Genomic DNA, 15,522 nt, shown 5'->3' with positions numbered 1-15,522 from the left:
TTGGTTTCTCGTTCTGGATGACGAAGCGATCCTCAAATGTACAAATACCTGCCAGTTCATCTCTAGTGCTCAGGGGAAAAGATGTTGGGATGTGTCACTCAGCCCCCTGTGCCACAACAGATCGTAGGGCAACGGTGATTTTCTTAAATCCTCCGAGAGGGCCTATCTAGTTATGTTTGTGAACTTCCACATTGCCATTTTTTCTTCACGTAGAAAGTTTGACGTGGGTCAATTTTCGACAGCTGGGAGCACTGGTTTTAACTTTCAAAGTTCGGACCAGGCGGCATACGATTCATTCCCGGATAATATGAAACAGGGGGGACTGGACTAAACCCCCCATGAATAGCAGCAGTCGTGAAAGTTCAGCCCAAAGAGACAACCATAATAGATTTCTCACAGAATGCTCAGCAGGTCGGCTCACCCGGGAGCTGGTTTGCACAGCATCCAGATCGGCCGGGGTTACCCGTGTGTTTTATGCCTGACGTTTACAGCCCTTTGAGGCGCTTGCTTATTGCCCTCCTCGGCCATACCGGCCCTTCATCATGCGCCAGTGCTGCGAGGTGCGAGGTACTTGCCGGTATCCCCCATGTGATAACTCTGCATCGTATCTATCTGAGGCAATGGACAGCCCATTTAGCGGGGCTGCTTCAGGCACAGCAACGCCAATGAGAATAATGGTCATTTATTCTCAACACAATGATAGTATGACTGCGGCAAGTAGGCAGTGTTCGAATGGCGAAACTATCTTGTCCGAAGCCGGTGTAGGGGCTTGGGTCAGATCTAACGGCACTACTTCCTTGCTGTATATTATTAGAAGACTACCCTAGACATCTAAGCCGTCTCTTTAGCAGTAGTCGCCTTCTCTCATTCAAAATCTCCCGGCAACATTCGCCAAATTATCCACCAAGGAGTCTCATGAGACCGAGGCGTGTTACCTGGGCCCGATGGCTTCCATCCAAGATTACCATGTGGCAACGGGATTAGACGAGCCAAGGTACCCAGAGCCAGTGGCCTTGGCGGAAAGAAGATCAAGAGTCAGCAGCGACTCTTCACGACACTCGCGGACATCGAGCTTCTCATGGTTTCGGCTTAGCGCGGACGGTCGTCCTTGGGGGCCGGTTGACGAGCTCAGTCTCTACATGGGCACCGCGTTCAGCAGCATACCCGACGACGATAAGTCGACCCGATCGCCTTACTTCGCCCCTCCAGCTAGCAACTGTTCAACAGTGTCGGAGAAGGATCCGTCATACGTGGTTGACTGGAAGAAGCCGCAGGACACCGAAGACCCGATGCGTTGGTCGATGAGGTCAAGCTGGGTGCAGATTCTGCTTGTGAGTATTTCAACGCTACAGGTGTGAGTCGCCTGGTCTCGGAGCAACTTGTTTCATTCGTTGCGCAAGTGCTGATGTGGTTCTCTGTGAAGGGCAGTTGCATCTTTTGCTCCCGCTCCCGCCGTACCGAGCATTCTTGAGGAATTCATGACACCCGGAGGAGTTCCAACTTCCCCGGTTGTGTATATCTTCAATCTCAGCTTTTTTTTTTTGGTCCAGTGTAATTCCCTTAGATCCTCTTTCAAGACCAAGCCTCTTGAAAGCGATGAGAGACTTCAGTCACCCACCACCCAGAGACTGAAAGAAGACAGTTTAGCGGCACCCATGTCGTTGTACGGACGATTTCCAGCATACGCCATATCGAATCTTCTTTTCCTTGCCTGCCACGCAGTCTGTGCTGTCTTGTACAGCCTTGGCGTCTCGCTCGCCTTTCATTTCCTCTGCGGAAGTGCCGGCTCCGCTCCGCTCCCCAAGGGGGGCAGTACAAATTGCCGATGTCGCACATCCGGCTTCGCGAGGTCGCGCCGTGGCTGTCTACTCCATCGCCCTACTGCTGGGTCCCATCCTGGGACCCGCATCGGGCGGGTTACTAGCCGAGTACTTGGGTTCGCGTTGGATATTCTGGACGCTGTGCATCATGGTATGTGGAACTAAGGTAAGTCAAACACTGCTGTGGTTGGTTTGACAGGAGTGAAGTCTCTGACCCCAACTCTCTACTCTCCCAGGCAGGCACCCTCAGTGTGGTCATGATATTGGTTCTCCGAGAAACCTCAGCGAAGACCTTGCTTGAGAAACGAGCTAGAAAGATGAAAAAAACGCTCCGGAGGCTCGCGTTTTGTTTCAGCTTTAGACGACGGCATCTCGCCAATGCCCATGATTTCAGTCGGGTTGCTCCTATATGTGTGGCCGGCGGAGAAAGCCATCTTTTGGTTGGTTCCAATGATTGGCACCGCCGTCATTGGCATTGGCATCATTTTTGTGTTTGTGAGTAGAGACTATCGCCACCCGATTCATCTTGTGGATTTCCGCATTCAGAAGCTCGGAATACTGACAACCCATTTAGATTCCTCGCGACCTCGTCGATGCGTTCAGGCCACATGCCACCTCCGCACTCGCTGCTTCCACCATTTTCTGTAGTGTGTTTGGAGCTTTCTTACCCCTCGCCAGCTCTCCCATGTACTCTGGTCAGGGCCTGGGGTGGGGATACTCAATTCTTGTTGCGCTTGCTGTTATTATGGCACCGATACCCTGAGTGATTATCAATAGGAGCAATGTTTGAGAGAGAAATATGCCCAGCGCGTATACTAGGAAGCGTGTCTTATAGAGAATTTATTCTAAGATTACAATAGGTCTGTTCATCGACTTTGCCTCCCAACCGACCTCTACCATATCCAGCCAAAAGTACCGTGAGATTAGCTTCAAAACTCAAAAACAACATTACTTGGCGCCAGTGCCAGTGTCCTGCATGAATCTATGGAGTTGACGGATCTATTTGAGCAGGGAGGTGTATGTTAGGAATGTTTGGTATACCAGGGCTCAGGGCTTGAGTCGGAAGCTTAACACCCATCTAGGGTATGCTCGATACCGTCTCGATGAATTCAAGACCACAGCCATCGTGCAAGTCACTCCTGATGCTCACATAGACGATGAAGATCAATCTTGACACAAATTCTGCTAGGCGGAAATTCAGCGTTCATTCACATGTTTGCCTCTCCTGTCATATACGATATCTTTATACAAAGCAGGGTTGTTTTCCAGCTGTTACCGTCTGGAGGCAACGTTGTCTCTTGTTCTTGTCCTCAACGGTTCATCACCAGTTGACAAGGACTGGCAATGATGAGGGGTACACTACCGCATAGAATGTCAATGAAGGTTCGAGAATCTGTCCGTTGGGAGAAATAAGTGGCTTTGCCAGAGTAACCCGTCGGCCGATCGACTGCTCCAAGTGTGAGACTCCAGCCCAAGTTACGTCACATAAAAGCAGCCCAGGAGTCTGCGTTATTATGCTGGGCAAAAGGGTGGGGCTAGGAAAAGCTTTTGCGATGATGGCACCTTACATGATTCCAAATGGACTCACTTGTCATCCCGTCGTAACACCACTGCGATGATCTAGTTCACCGCAGGCCCTACACGACAGCATCGAAAACACGAAAACAACCGTCAGCCTTGTGTTTCCAAGCAGTCGCATATTCCGAAGCGGCGATGCCATTAGAGGGTGGGCAAAGCCCACATCCAACGGCACCCAGCTGAGACTGTGCAACCTCCCCGGCGATATTGGCGCGTCCAGCTGATCAAAACACAAACAAACGCCGTGGCAAATCACAAGACTACATTGAAATGTTGACTGTGATCGGAGGGCTGCCTAGCCTCCCCGATCTTTCCGACCTTTATTGCACATTTGTGTTGCTGGACTAGCAAGCACGCCCACATCAGGTGTATCGGAATGAATCGTGCCGGCAGTTTCCTTGATGAATCTTTGGCATGTTTCCATGTTCATCCAGGTCGAACGAGGAGTAGAGACAGCCTACTGAATAATAGTCTGTGGAAGAACGAACATGCCGGCTTATCTACGATACGAAGCGGCAGCGGTTCCCCAGCCCCGAGCAGACGAATCGATAGTCCTCGCACTGCGGCACTGGAGACGAAGGACTCTGAGACACCCACCCACACTGTTTGGCCGCAGGCTTCGAGTCACATGGCAAGTCACAACCCCAGGCTAGGTACTAAGCAAACGGGCATTCTTTCCGTGACCGCGTAGCCGCCGCCCAGCCCGTACAGATCCCAGAGCTTGGGATTGTGGCTTGATCTGATAGTTAGGCTGCTAGTGTCCCATTGGGCAGCTTCAGACCATTTTCGTTCACAACAGGTTTGGTTTTGACTAACGACAGATTCTGGGGGTATTATCGGCGCTGAACAATCGTAAGCTACCCTATAACGCGACAGGATCAAACGGGAATACTGAATCCAGCTCTAGACGGTTGGCTCAACTTCACAAAATATGGTTAATGCTGGGAAGATGACGGGACCAAAGCTCCGGAAAGGCATGCATGACCTTGAAATTTCACTCGGCACCCCCATGAAAAGCGCAGAACCAGGCACGTCGGATGGAATAGCAGACGTCACGATGGCCGAGGGGCACCACGCTCCTGCTCCTTGATCAGCAGACCACTCAGCTCCACCTCTGGTTGTCAGACTGTCAGAGCGAATCTCTTGGAGCCAGAGCCTCTGAGAACCACACACAGCACAGTGGAAGAATGTCACTCTGTGGCCTGTATCGCAGTGGATATGTCTGAAACCTGGTGCACAAAATCACGTAAACAGGAGTCTCTGTGAAGTACGCGTCGTGATGGCAAGACCCGAGATTACCGGGCGCCACACGAAGAGAGACAGTAAACCAACCTGCTTGCCACAGGCGGACTGGAACGCGCCGGGAAGGAGGGGTGGGTGGGGATCATGGGGTTCGAGATGATGTGCCAAAGATATCTAGAGCAAGACGATCTTGTGGAAGAGGGTGTGCAGATGGTGGCTGCCAGTGAGACCGTCCCACCCTAGCTACGTAGCATTTGTTTCCCTGCTCAGAAGACACCATGTTAAAGGCAGAATCAGTGCCGCCGTACAGACTCGGATGAGGTTGGCTCGGGATTTGTGTTAAGCATAAGACAATGGAAGGGCGGTCTTATTCGCTCCGGAGAAGGAGTCGGAAGTCGGAATGGCAGTTGAAAGATGATAAGGGTCCCAAATGATACGACGTGGCAGATGGCATCCTGGAGGAAATGATACATGCCGACTCGCAAGGCCTGAATGAACGTCGGGGACCTCTAACAGTTCAACAAGCACAGAAAGAGCACAGAGAAGAAAATGGGCCAAACACCGTAGGCCTGACATGACGCCGTCGTAGGGCTACTAGTAGACTAGTTCCGTGGCTGGCCGTGGCTTGTCGGCCAGCATGGCAACAATATGGGGTAGTGGCTTGAGAGTCGGAAAAGTGATGCGGGCTCTCGGGGGCGAGGTTGGATTAGCCAAGGGGTAAGTCATGCGGCATTCTTCTGGGTCCAGAGCAGGAAGCACAATAAGAGAATCATTGGAGTGATATCCAGCTTCACTGAGAGAAGATTGAGAGTGGGGCGTTGGAGGGCTTACATGATGGTGTGAAGGATCGGGAAGGGTGAGCGGAGACTAGCCGTGATTTGTCTGACTTCATTCTCATGCGGCCGCCACGATGACCGCCATTTCATACCAAAATCATACAGGTGAGTGAATGTAAGCGCTCTATGCCAAGGGTAGCTGCCATTTCCTGTCATGTTTTCTCGGCGCATTTCCCACCAAGAATGAGACAAGTGGTTCTGTAAGCTTCTGAAGACTACACGTTGTGCTTGTAGCATCGGCATGGGGTAGCTGGGATCCAGGCTGCGAACTGCTGCGAGTAACACCGGTCGCATACATAGCCGTCTGATGCTAGCCAGAGAATCAAGCCAGTCGGATAACAGTTGGACATGGCAGTGATCCAGCCAGAAAGTTCACAGAGTCAGCCACTCGACGTGACGCCACACTTGAAGCAGGGAACGGACGACCGTTTGATTTGGTCGATTGGGGAATGCGTGGTGGGCGATGTGGGTGGGTGTAGCCAGTGAACATGGCGTCGACATGATGGGGTGAACGGAACGGGCGGACAAGGTGAGAAATCGACCTAGGGGTTGAAGGAGGGGGTTGTGATGGAGGGTGGGGGTTGGTCGTGAGGTCGTCGAGAGAGCAAACGGCGGGGAGGCTGAGGAGGGATCGGCGTAGGGAATGAGAACCCTTACATCCTTGCTGCGCTGGGGTCCGAAGACTATGAGTTCTTTGAGTGCATGCAAGGTCTAGAAGCATTGGTAGACTAGGGCGAAAAGGGATTCACTGGTCCAGACCGGGAAGAGTGTGGCTTGACCCGGGAATGTCGATGGAGCAGTGACGAAGCAGCTAGTGGTGCCGAGCGAGAACTTGGTTTACTTGGATATGGACGATAGGGTGTGTGAAACAATCCCGAGGCGGTGAGCTGATGAGAGTGATACGCCAGTTGGGGGGGGAGAAGGGTGCGTAGCCGTACAAGTCACCGGGAGAGTCGTCTTGGATTCTTCATGATTCATGATTTATGATTTGATGTAGACGCATCACGTCTGATTTGGAATACCTAGTTTGTTCGGGGTGCGAGGAGCGTCAAAAATTGTCGAGAATGATATCAGAGAACCAAGATAGATGTTGGCTACATGTAGGTTCGGTGACATGCATCTTTTCATTTTCCGGCGTAGACGCGCGATGCGCCGGGCCTTCGCGCTTCCGCCCCTCCCCACTTCCGCCAGTCTTGGAAGAGCATGTCATGGTTCAGACGAGATGGAGCTTCCCATCAGAAGATGCGGGCTCTGCTGGGATGATGTTTCACTCGAGCTGCAAAGCTTCGAGGATGTATCCGTCTTCGCAGGCAAGTAAGGCATTTAACGGGGGGCATAGAAAGGAAAAGGCCAAGCGGGCAAACCTGGTCGTTGCAGGGATCATCAGTGTGGACGAAGGCGGACGGCGGGGCCGCGCGGAGAGGCGAATGAGCCTTGCTTCAAGATTCAGGCTACCCTTATCCATGAAGCGATTGCGACGACGACAAAGGGGAAGATGACCGGAAAGCCGTGTGGTGGTTTGACAGGAAGTTGAACGACGTTGGCGTAGCAGCCTCCCTGCAGCATCGGACCTTTCCCGGGCATCTTTGTGCGATGTGACTGTGTGCCCTCGGCCCACGGCCCACGGGGTAGAGCTTACTCGTGCGAGAAAGCACGACAGGTACGATTTCGTCTTGGCTCGCAACCAACCCGGCTTCGAGGAAAGCCGACGATGGAGGGACAGTAGGTGGCCGCTGCTGCTGGACGCTGCCATCAACAACTCACAAGGTATGGCTGGCGTCATCGGGTTGAGCCAGGCCTGGCCGATGCGGTTCACCGAAAGAAGGCAACTGTCGTCGGGTAACTGCATCATGCTGACCTTGTCCCAAAAGGAGCCGGTGAGACGGGTGGCTACTGCCCGAGGCTGCAACGGGGTCTCAAAGAGGAGGCAGATGCAGGTTTGACTGGGGCAGAAAGGGTTCGGATGGACCGTCGCGGAAAGGGAAACAGGTCAGGAAAAGTGCCCGAGGATTAGGTAGCAAATCCTCAGGGAAGAAGCACTGCACTGCCGGCCGGGGCAATGACAAAAACAGCAGCCACTTGCTGGAGGTGTTGATGTCTCGGCAGCTGAACCCCTGCGAGGAGAGCCAGCCAGATGGCAGAGGTTGGCGGACGGGAGTGTCAAGAAAGACCATCGCGCGGATAGGCAGCGAAGACGGGTACCGGTATGCTCTGCGGGTTTGACAGGGTTTCGTCGGGTTGCTTGATAGCACGCCCTCTGGGGTTATAGGAGAGACATACGTCGGAAGCTGGAGACGCCATCGGCCGAGAATCGGACAAGGTAGCTGGGACGTTGCGATAGTGAGAGAGCACTGGGGTACGAGTACGGCGATATGAAGTCTTTGCCAGTCGCCAGGTTGGTTGTTGACACCAGAAACCAAACATTGGGCGGCGTGGGGGATGTCGAAATGTAACAAGAGCAGCCAGATCAGATCAGTACCGGGGAGGGAGCCAAGACAACGATCGGACTGAGCAATGCGCCGGTCTCGCATGGCCTTGGGGCACCTAATTACCTACCACCTACCCACCTCGCTACTTATTCGTACATGCTTACAACTACTAATTACTGGTTGAGCTTTTGCTGCAGCAGTCAACCCTATCTTGCTCGTCTAGTCTAGTCTTGTCTCTTCTCTGTCTCGTCTGTGTGTCTCTCCAGACTCTGGGCACTGAGGTATTCCCCGTCGAGCGGCTGCATGCGTAAACGCACTCTACTGCGTAGCACGAGCAGCATGCGGGTGTGTCTGCGTGGGGTGGGATTCATCGCGTCGTGTTGCGTTTGATGTCGCACAGCTGCAACTCTGGAGCGGCGACGACTTGCGCTCGGCCCCGCGCCTTGCCCGACATGGCAGGTTAAGCTTGTAGGGGGCAGGCCGCAGTCAACTGCCATGGCCCGTCTCGGTTGCCTTTCCCTCGGGCGACTGACGAGTCAAGATCGTCGAGTGACGGTTTTGATGTAACTCTTTGTGTTTTTCGGACAAGACGTCGCGCTGCAGTTGAAGGCTAAGGTAGTAACGCAGCAGGTAAAAGACCAAGACCCGTGATGCTAGATGGGCTCGAGATAGGCGAGACACTGGGCGGGCCCTCGGGCTTGCGATAGACATTGAGTGAACCCTGCGATGCAAGATCAGAGAGATGAGAAAAAGCAAGTTGTTGAGAGACATGGGCGGCGTTAGGGGCTCGTCGGCATGTGCCATGATTGGTGCCGATAATGTTATTGACGGACTCGGATATCGAATATTCCCACCATTCGAGGTTTTGGAACTCAAATACGACCCCAATGCCTTGGACATCTGAAATGCGAATCCACGATGCACATCATCAATACGAGTGAGGAGAGTCAACTCAGTCCAAAACACGAGACAAGCCGTCAAGTGTTTGCTGGGGCGAATGTCGAAATGTCGCACAGGGCGCCAGGCGCCTGAAAAGGGTCCCAGCATGCTGGTTGCTACTGTGACACGGATGCTCAGTTCAGCGGATGGTCTCACCAACATTGACAAACGGCTGGCCGGCGGATGGCGGACGACAGCCCACGGGTTGTTGGTGTCTAAGCTTGCCTGCCTTGTAATCATTTCAATATCCATGCAGGGGCTCGCAAGGAGACTGAGGTAGACGTGATAAGGCATGCGGGACAAGATCTTTGCAAAGTAATGCTGAAGCCTCGAGAGAGACCTCTTCAGCTGAGCATGCCGACTTGTCTATTGTTCGTCTTGGGTGCATCAGTACGACCGGAATAACGCGAAACAGCGGCAGCAGCAGCAATGTAAGTAAGTGCGGGTGAGTATGAGAGGCTGGCGTTCCCAAGGCGCATGATCTATCCAACACTGGCATCCGCTCTGGCATCTTTGTCCCTGGCTCGCCTCTTCCCGACGCACAGCGGTGATGGGAGGTGCGGGATGTGTCGAGAAGGGAGCCGGTATTTCCAACCACACTCGTTCCGCGCGGCTGACTGCACTTGGCATCGTTTCCGTTCCCCATCTTTTCTATACATGTATCATTGAGATGCCCGCCCCCCCTTGTTGGACCCCTCCATGACGATGAGCCTAGATGTCTTGACCTGGACTGGATGGGTGGCTGAGGGGTAGAGAGCAAGTGCATCATGAGGCCGCCGCGTGATGGAGGCACGCCACCTGCCTGGCTCCGGTCGGATGGTGGTCAAGGAGGGTTGACGATGGCAAGAAGTGAAGTACAAGACATGGTGGGGGTGTGGTGTGTGCGTCCGTGTGTTTCTGCAGGTTGAAGAGTCGAAGAGGAAAAAGATCATTGTTTGCTCGTACGAGAAAAAAGTGTCTTGAAGTGCGAGGAGGGAGGCTCGACTAACATGGCATTTCGGGCATAGCTTGGCGTGGACATGGACATGGACATGAGCATGGGGTTGGAAAAGAGGAGGAGGAGGAGGAGGAGGAGTGCAGCAGAGTGGATGGCAGCATGGGTGAGGTGAGGAGGGGGCGAGGCGGGTTCATCAGATACCTAGATGTATCCGTAGATGCCTACGGCAAATACGGAATAGGAATACTATTGCGCGTAGTTGGAATACCGTGCGGAGAGTATCTCTGGCTTGGGATGATGGGCTGGACTACCTCGCTTTGAGAGACGTGAGGTATCGTGGCCGTACTGCTGTGAAGCGAGACCCAGTATGACTGTCCGCATGGTAAGAATACGTGGCTTGAGAAGAGAGTCCCATGCCATGTTTTGGAGGGCAAAGATGTTGTTTGTATGCGCTCTCACTTATATGAGGGTGGGCGATTCCGAGTCTGCCGTCTGGTTCAATAGGAAACATGCTCCTCAAAAGTCCCATTCCTCTTACTCTTACTCTTACTCTTATTCTCACTCTCACTCTGCACCATCTAAATCTCATTATTAATAGGAGCAACGCCGTCGCTTGAAGCTGCCTAGTCTAGCGGCTTCCAAGTTGGCCGCCAGTTTCCCGCCCGCGCCTCACAACAACATCTCGACGCCCATTTGGAACCAAGTCCCAGCTCACCAGAGCACCGTCGACTGCTTACCGAACCCTGCTCCGAGTGAAGCGCCACGGTCCGCCAGGCCTGAAAGATGACCCCTGAGCATCGGCAGTGCTTTATCTGGACACTGGCATGACTGAACCTCTGCCGCAACGGATAGCTGGGATAATCATCGCCTCCTTCACAAGTTCACCCCCGCTTCAACGCCCGCTGGCACACTCTCCCGCCTATTCGCTACAGAACTAGCAGAGGATAAACATCGACACATCGACACATCGACAAATCGTCACTGCTCTTGGGTCTCGCAGGCTTAGCACTTGCCCCTCCTAGGTACGTACATAATAATCCTGATTACCCAAAGCTCCATATCCACTCCATCTGCCAGACGCGAAGGGAGTGCAGTTTGTCTGGCCACCCAGCAAGATCCTGGCACGTTGAAGCTGTCTGGTCCAGTTGATCTAATCTCCAGCCTCCCAGGTCAAGGCTCGAGGGAGGGCCGAACATCTGATTCGCCGATTGGGTCATCTGGCGGTATCTTGATATCAGCTTCCGCCATCATCGACCCCAGTTGCGACCTTGAACCTCGAACCTCGACCCTCGACCCTCGACCCTCGCTCGACCTGAATCACCTTTGACTCTGGTCGCCGTTCGTCCATCGTGTGCTCACTATTTCCTCTTTGCTTTGTTCCACTTCACTCGCGTCATCTGAGCCGATATTCAGCGTGCCTGACATTGCAGAGCCCATCCAATCTTGGGACCAAGCTTGCCTTCTGATACCTTGGCTATATCTGTCGGGTCGTCCCCTCTCAACCCCCTTCGCATCCAGCCGCATATCCGTGCAGGATATCCGTACTTGAGGAGAGCATCAGATCACCCTTCGGATCGGCCTATCGAGACCATCACTGGCGCCGTCATTGTACACTTGGGCAGAGGAAAGACAGACGGACCCTTCCTTTGCGTTACGCTACAATACGCTACCGAAACCACCGCCGTGCCCCCGCCGCCTCCTACCTTATCCGCCTTGGGGTTTCCCCTCCATCGCGTGCTCCAGCGTCCGTCTCTTTTAACATTAGTCCTTACATAGCACGTCCGGCTCGGCATCGTCGCTCTCTTCTGGCCCAAAGGATTACCTTGTCGTCTTACGGACCCCCCAAGGCGAGGTGGGCAGCAGCTTTCCACCAAGGTTCTCCGTTGAAGATACCAACGACCGAATCCTGACTCGAGACGACGACGGACGCAGCTCGGCTTCAGCACCAAACACCGGGACACTCCCCCTCCCCTGGCCGCTCACTCTCATCTCTTCTTTTTGTTCTTGCTGCTCACTCACTCACTCAGTCACTTACTCACCTAAGCCACGCTGCTTGCTCATTGTATTGCCTCCGTCAACTTGAGTTAGTTCCGAACCGAGTGGGGCAGATTGCGACATTTCACATCCATAACCTTCACGCTCATCTTCCTTCACCTTTGCAAACCGCGTCTGACCGAGACGCACCGCCTTTGCCGCCCGCACAGCATCCTTGTCGCACCTCACACATCCCACCTCATACAACCCACCTCACACATCCCGCCTCATACATCCCACACCCTCTACGACTCTTAGCCTCTCGCTCGCTCTCACATCACACACTACTCGCTATCCTGACGCCGCTCGCACTGCTGTCCGTCTGCCCATCTCAGGTACCGACCGTGTGGACTGGCCTCGACCTAGCTTTGTCATTCCACCTCTCACCTCGCCTACCTACCTACCTGCCTCTTCCCTCAATTGCCCGACCCCGAACACATCCAACACCTTCTGGCGAGACCGTCTGCTTGTTCCTGTGCCTGTGAAAGACTCATACTCTCTGGACTGGCTTCATCGCATCGCAGCGCCATTACTGGCTATCACCAGTAACTATCTCAGCGAGGAGCGAGTGAGGATTACCCCCACCACCGTCTCCGGCCGGCGAAAGCAGCCCGCTCCACTGCAACTGGACCCCTCCACAGCGCCCTCTGCCCACTGAAGGCGCACCGCCCGCGTCTCCCGTTCCCCTCTTCGCCCGTCCTTCCGCCTCTTCCACTTCGCTCCTCTTTTTTTCCCTCTTCTTCCTCCTCCTCCCCTTCTACCGTCCCTCCACCTCCCCTCCTCCGGACAAAATGCCTTCGACCAACGGCTCCGAATATCGCCATATGCGAAGTAACAGCCTCAACATCCAGCAGCAGAATGGACATCCCAGTCCCATCCTGAGCCCAATGGCCTCCAACGCATCCACCGCCTCCGCCGCCAGATTCGATGGCCCGCGCAGTCCACCGAGTACGTCACCCTTCCTCTGTCTCTCTCGTTCTCGTGGACCATTTCTCTCCACCACTGTTTATTTATCTCTCCCCTCTCCCTCTGCTTCGCTTCCCAGCGGCCAATGCCCATCACTGTCTCACATAGGCTCTGTCATGATGGCACGCTGCTGAAGCTCGTCGGCATGGTCGCCTCGCCTTCCCTCCCGCCGGTCGTGTCGTCTGCAACACGTCGCACCGCACCCGTCCTTGAGCAACCTGCGACTGCCACTCTTGTCTCTGCTCCGTTCTGCATCCAGCAGTTCATTCTCGGCTAACCTCTCTTTTCTCTTGCGTTACAGATACGTCCCACGTTCCCTGCAAATTCTTCCGACAAGGAGCCTGTCAAGCCGGCAATGCTTGCCCCTTCAGTCACGATCTGGGCTCCGCCGCCGAGAACATCTGCAAGTACTTTGCAAAGGTGCGTTATTTCACTCCTCCGACCGGGCAGCATCGCGACAACTACCTCATCCTCATGGGTCCCGCCCCTCCATTCTGTCAGGTTGCTCTGCTCTGCCCCTCGGCTACACAGACCACCCATCCCACCCTCGAGCCCGTGCCCCTCGCATCCTGGCAACACCACCCGGCCTACCACAAATCGCGCCTTGTTGGTTGCGGACAAGAGTGCTAATGTGCTTGACTTGACTGTAGGGAAACTGCAAGTTCGGTCCCAAATGCGCCAACATACATGTTCTCCCCGACGGCCGACGAATTAACTATGGCAAGAACGGCGTTACAATCGGCACCTCTCCGATAGCCCTCGGCGGACGCATCAATCCGACCGCAGCCTCAAACTACCACCCAACTAGTGCTCTCACCTCGGGCCTATACCGCGAAGGCGTCCCTCCCTATACCTCGGCTTATCCCTATGGCGGCGACGAAAGACAACAATCATTGGGTCGCCAGTCCAGCCTCGACAACGGACTGCCTACGATCGATACTACCTACTCTCATCCCGGCTCCAACTACGGCTCGCCTCGCGATGACGACGCTTCTAGATTCGGCCTCGGCCTGTCTCCCGTCAATGGCAACGGACTGTCCGTCTTGGATGCGCCACTTCCGGCATCTTTTGACTCCCAAGGCATGTCTAATGCCGCACGATTCCCCGCCGCGCCGTGGCCCTCGTCCGTTCCTTCAAAGTTTGGTATCGAGTCCCCCTCGCCCTCTCTGAGCAACGCCAAAGACTCGCGAACATCCGAAACCTTGAAGATGCTCCACACCTCGGCATTTGGTGGCAGCGAGTATCTGGCAGCAGCCAACGTCACCGCTTCCAGCAGCCCTCCCGGCCAGCCCGAGGAATACTTTGGCAAGCGAGCCATGCATTCGAGTCGATACGCAAAGCCAAAAATGCTCAGCTCGAGCATGCCGAAGACATCCGCCGTGGATCACGATTGGGAGGCCAATTTTGGATTCTTGGAGGAGGATTGCGTGCCGTCCAATTTGCAGGATCTTTTGACGCCGACCGAGAAGGCCCGTCGCGGCTCCCTGCGCACTGTTGACGGTGAGCCGGGCAGCGAGAATGGGACCAAGTTTGGCAGCCCTATCGGCGGCGCGAGCCCGAGTAGGTGGGGCCCGCTATTCCAGCGCCAGAAGGAAGAAGAGCTTGGCCACAAGCATGGACCTTCGGTTTTTGGACATGTTGGAAGCCCTCTCCGAAACTCAGTGCTCTCCAACGAAATGGGCCACGGCGCTGCCATGGCCCGACCAATCGGCTCCCGGGCCGGCAGCGAGTCCATGTCGGCGCTCACACAACAGCTTCAGCGCAACCGGCTGGGCGACGACGGAAGCGGTAGTCCCCATTTGCATCCTTTGGCGGCCACGGGCCGAGCCCCGAGCAACAACGGCGCTGGGCCCATCGGCAAGGAACGGGACCGCACGATGGAGCGTCATGTCTCAAGCGGATCCATCAGCTCCTCTGTTACTGGACGATACACCACACCCATCGATGAGGAGGATCCGGCCTTCGTCTTCAATATGGAGGAAGAAGAAGATCAGTCGTCGGCACGGGTCCGGAAGCGTGGCTCGGCCGGTTTTGGTATCGGGGGTGGATGGAGCTACGCCAACGCCCTGTCCAACAAAGGTGCCGCCACTGGATCCGGCCTGGCCAAGGAGCAGCGAGAGCCCTCGGTCAGCGTTGAGACCGTTGGTGGACGCTGATGCTTTGCTTCGCGGCAGTCGACGTCTTTACACCACCGGCAACTAGAAAAGCATAGCGACGGCCTTGCCAGTGTCACGCTTACGGTGGCATTCATTTTCAACTCTTCGACATTTACACCTTGACGAAACTCTACGAACACATATTTCAGCCACGATTTTCAAAGCATGCATGGGCAAAAGCCAAACGGAAAACGAAAAATTCACTGGTCTACAAAATCAAATGGGACACGAGCAAGGGATCGGATCTACAAGGTGGCTGCTTATACAACAGGGTAGGGAGTTGGTTGGAGTTTTGTCGATTTTGAGTCGTTTTGTTGGCTTTCGAGGATTGAAGATTGGAGGATTAATACTACCAACTGGCTCAACATAGGATGGCTCGCAAATTTCGACTTGAAAAAACCGTGGCCGTTGAAATCTTGGAGACACATGGATTCCTTCGCCTTATCCAGTGTGGATGGGGCGTGACTTCTCGATGCTTGGAGTAGGCAGGGATTCCAGAGTACGTGGAGCGAGCGGAGGAAGACACTTGCGCTTTTAGGGGGGCCAACAAATGAACGGAGAGAAACGTCTGGCTTTGGCTGGCAC

The 15,522-nt window shown here is 54.5% G+C and overlaps 3 protein-coding genes across 3 annotated transcripts; all 3 read left to right on the top strand.

Annotated features, from left to right (window-relative positions):
• Positions 1 to 944: 944 nt before the first annotated feature.
• CORC01_06087 (uncharacterized protein) lies at positions 945 to 2,583 on the top strand (the record flags this gene model as incomplete). The annotated part of the gene is made up of 5 exons (XM_022617729.1): positions 945 to 1,331; positions 1,723 to 1,971; positions 2,057 to 2,069; positions 2,176 to 2,315; positions 2,395 to 2,583. 5 exons carry the CDS (start codon positions 945 to 947, stop codon positions 2,581 to 2,583), a joined length of 978 nt encoding a protein of 325 aa, XP_022475785.1.
• Positions 2,584 to 7,047: 4,464 nt separating this feature from the next.
• Positions 7,048 to 7,800, top strand: CORC01_06086 (uncharacterized protein; the record flags this gene model as incomplete). The annotated part of the gene is made up of 3 exons (XM_022617728.1): positions 7,048 to 7,353; positions 7,466 to 7,680; positions 7,746 to 7,800. Coding segments are annotated over 3 exons (576 nt in total), but the record flags the coding sequence as incomplete, so codon positions are not given.
• A 4,806-nt stretch (positions 7,801 to 12,606) lies between these two features.
• Positions 12,607 to 14,937, top strand: CORC01_06085 (uncharacterized protein; the record flags this gene model as incomplete). The annotated part of the gene is made up of 3 exons (XM_022617727.1): positions 12,607 to 12,763; positions 13,083 to 13,387; positions 13,432 to 14,937. The coding sequence occupies 3 exons, from the start codon at positions 12,607 to 12,609 to the stop codon at positions 14,935 to 14,937; spliced, it is 1,968 nt and encodes a 655-aa protein (XP_022475783.1).
• Between the last annotated feature and the right edge of the window lie 585 nt (positions 14,938 to 15,522).

The sequence above is a fragment of the Colletotrichum orchidophilum genome (assembly GCF_001831195.1).
Source record: "Colletotrichum orchidophilum strain IMI 309357 chromosome Unknown Scaffold_44.1, whole genome shotgun sequence".
NCBI classification, from domain to species: domain Eukaryota; kingdom Fungi; phylum Ascomycota; class Sordariomycetes; order Glomerellales; family Glomerellaceae; genus Colletotrichum; species Colletotrichum orchidophilum.
This window is presented reverse-complemented; position numbering and strand designations above follow the sequence as displayed.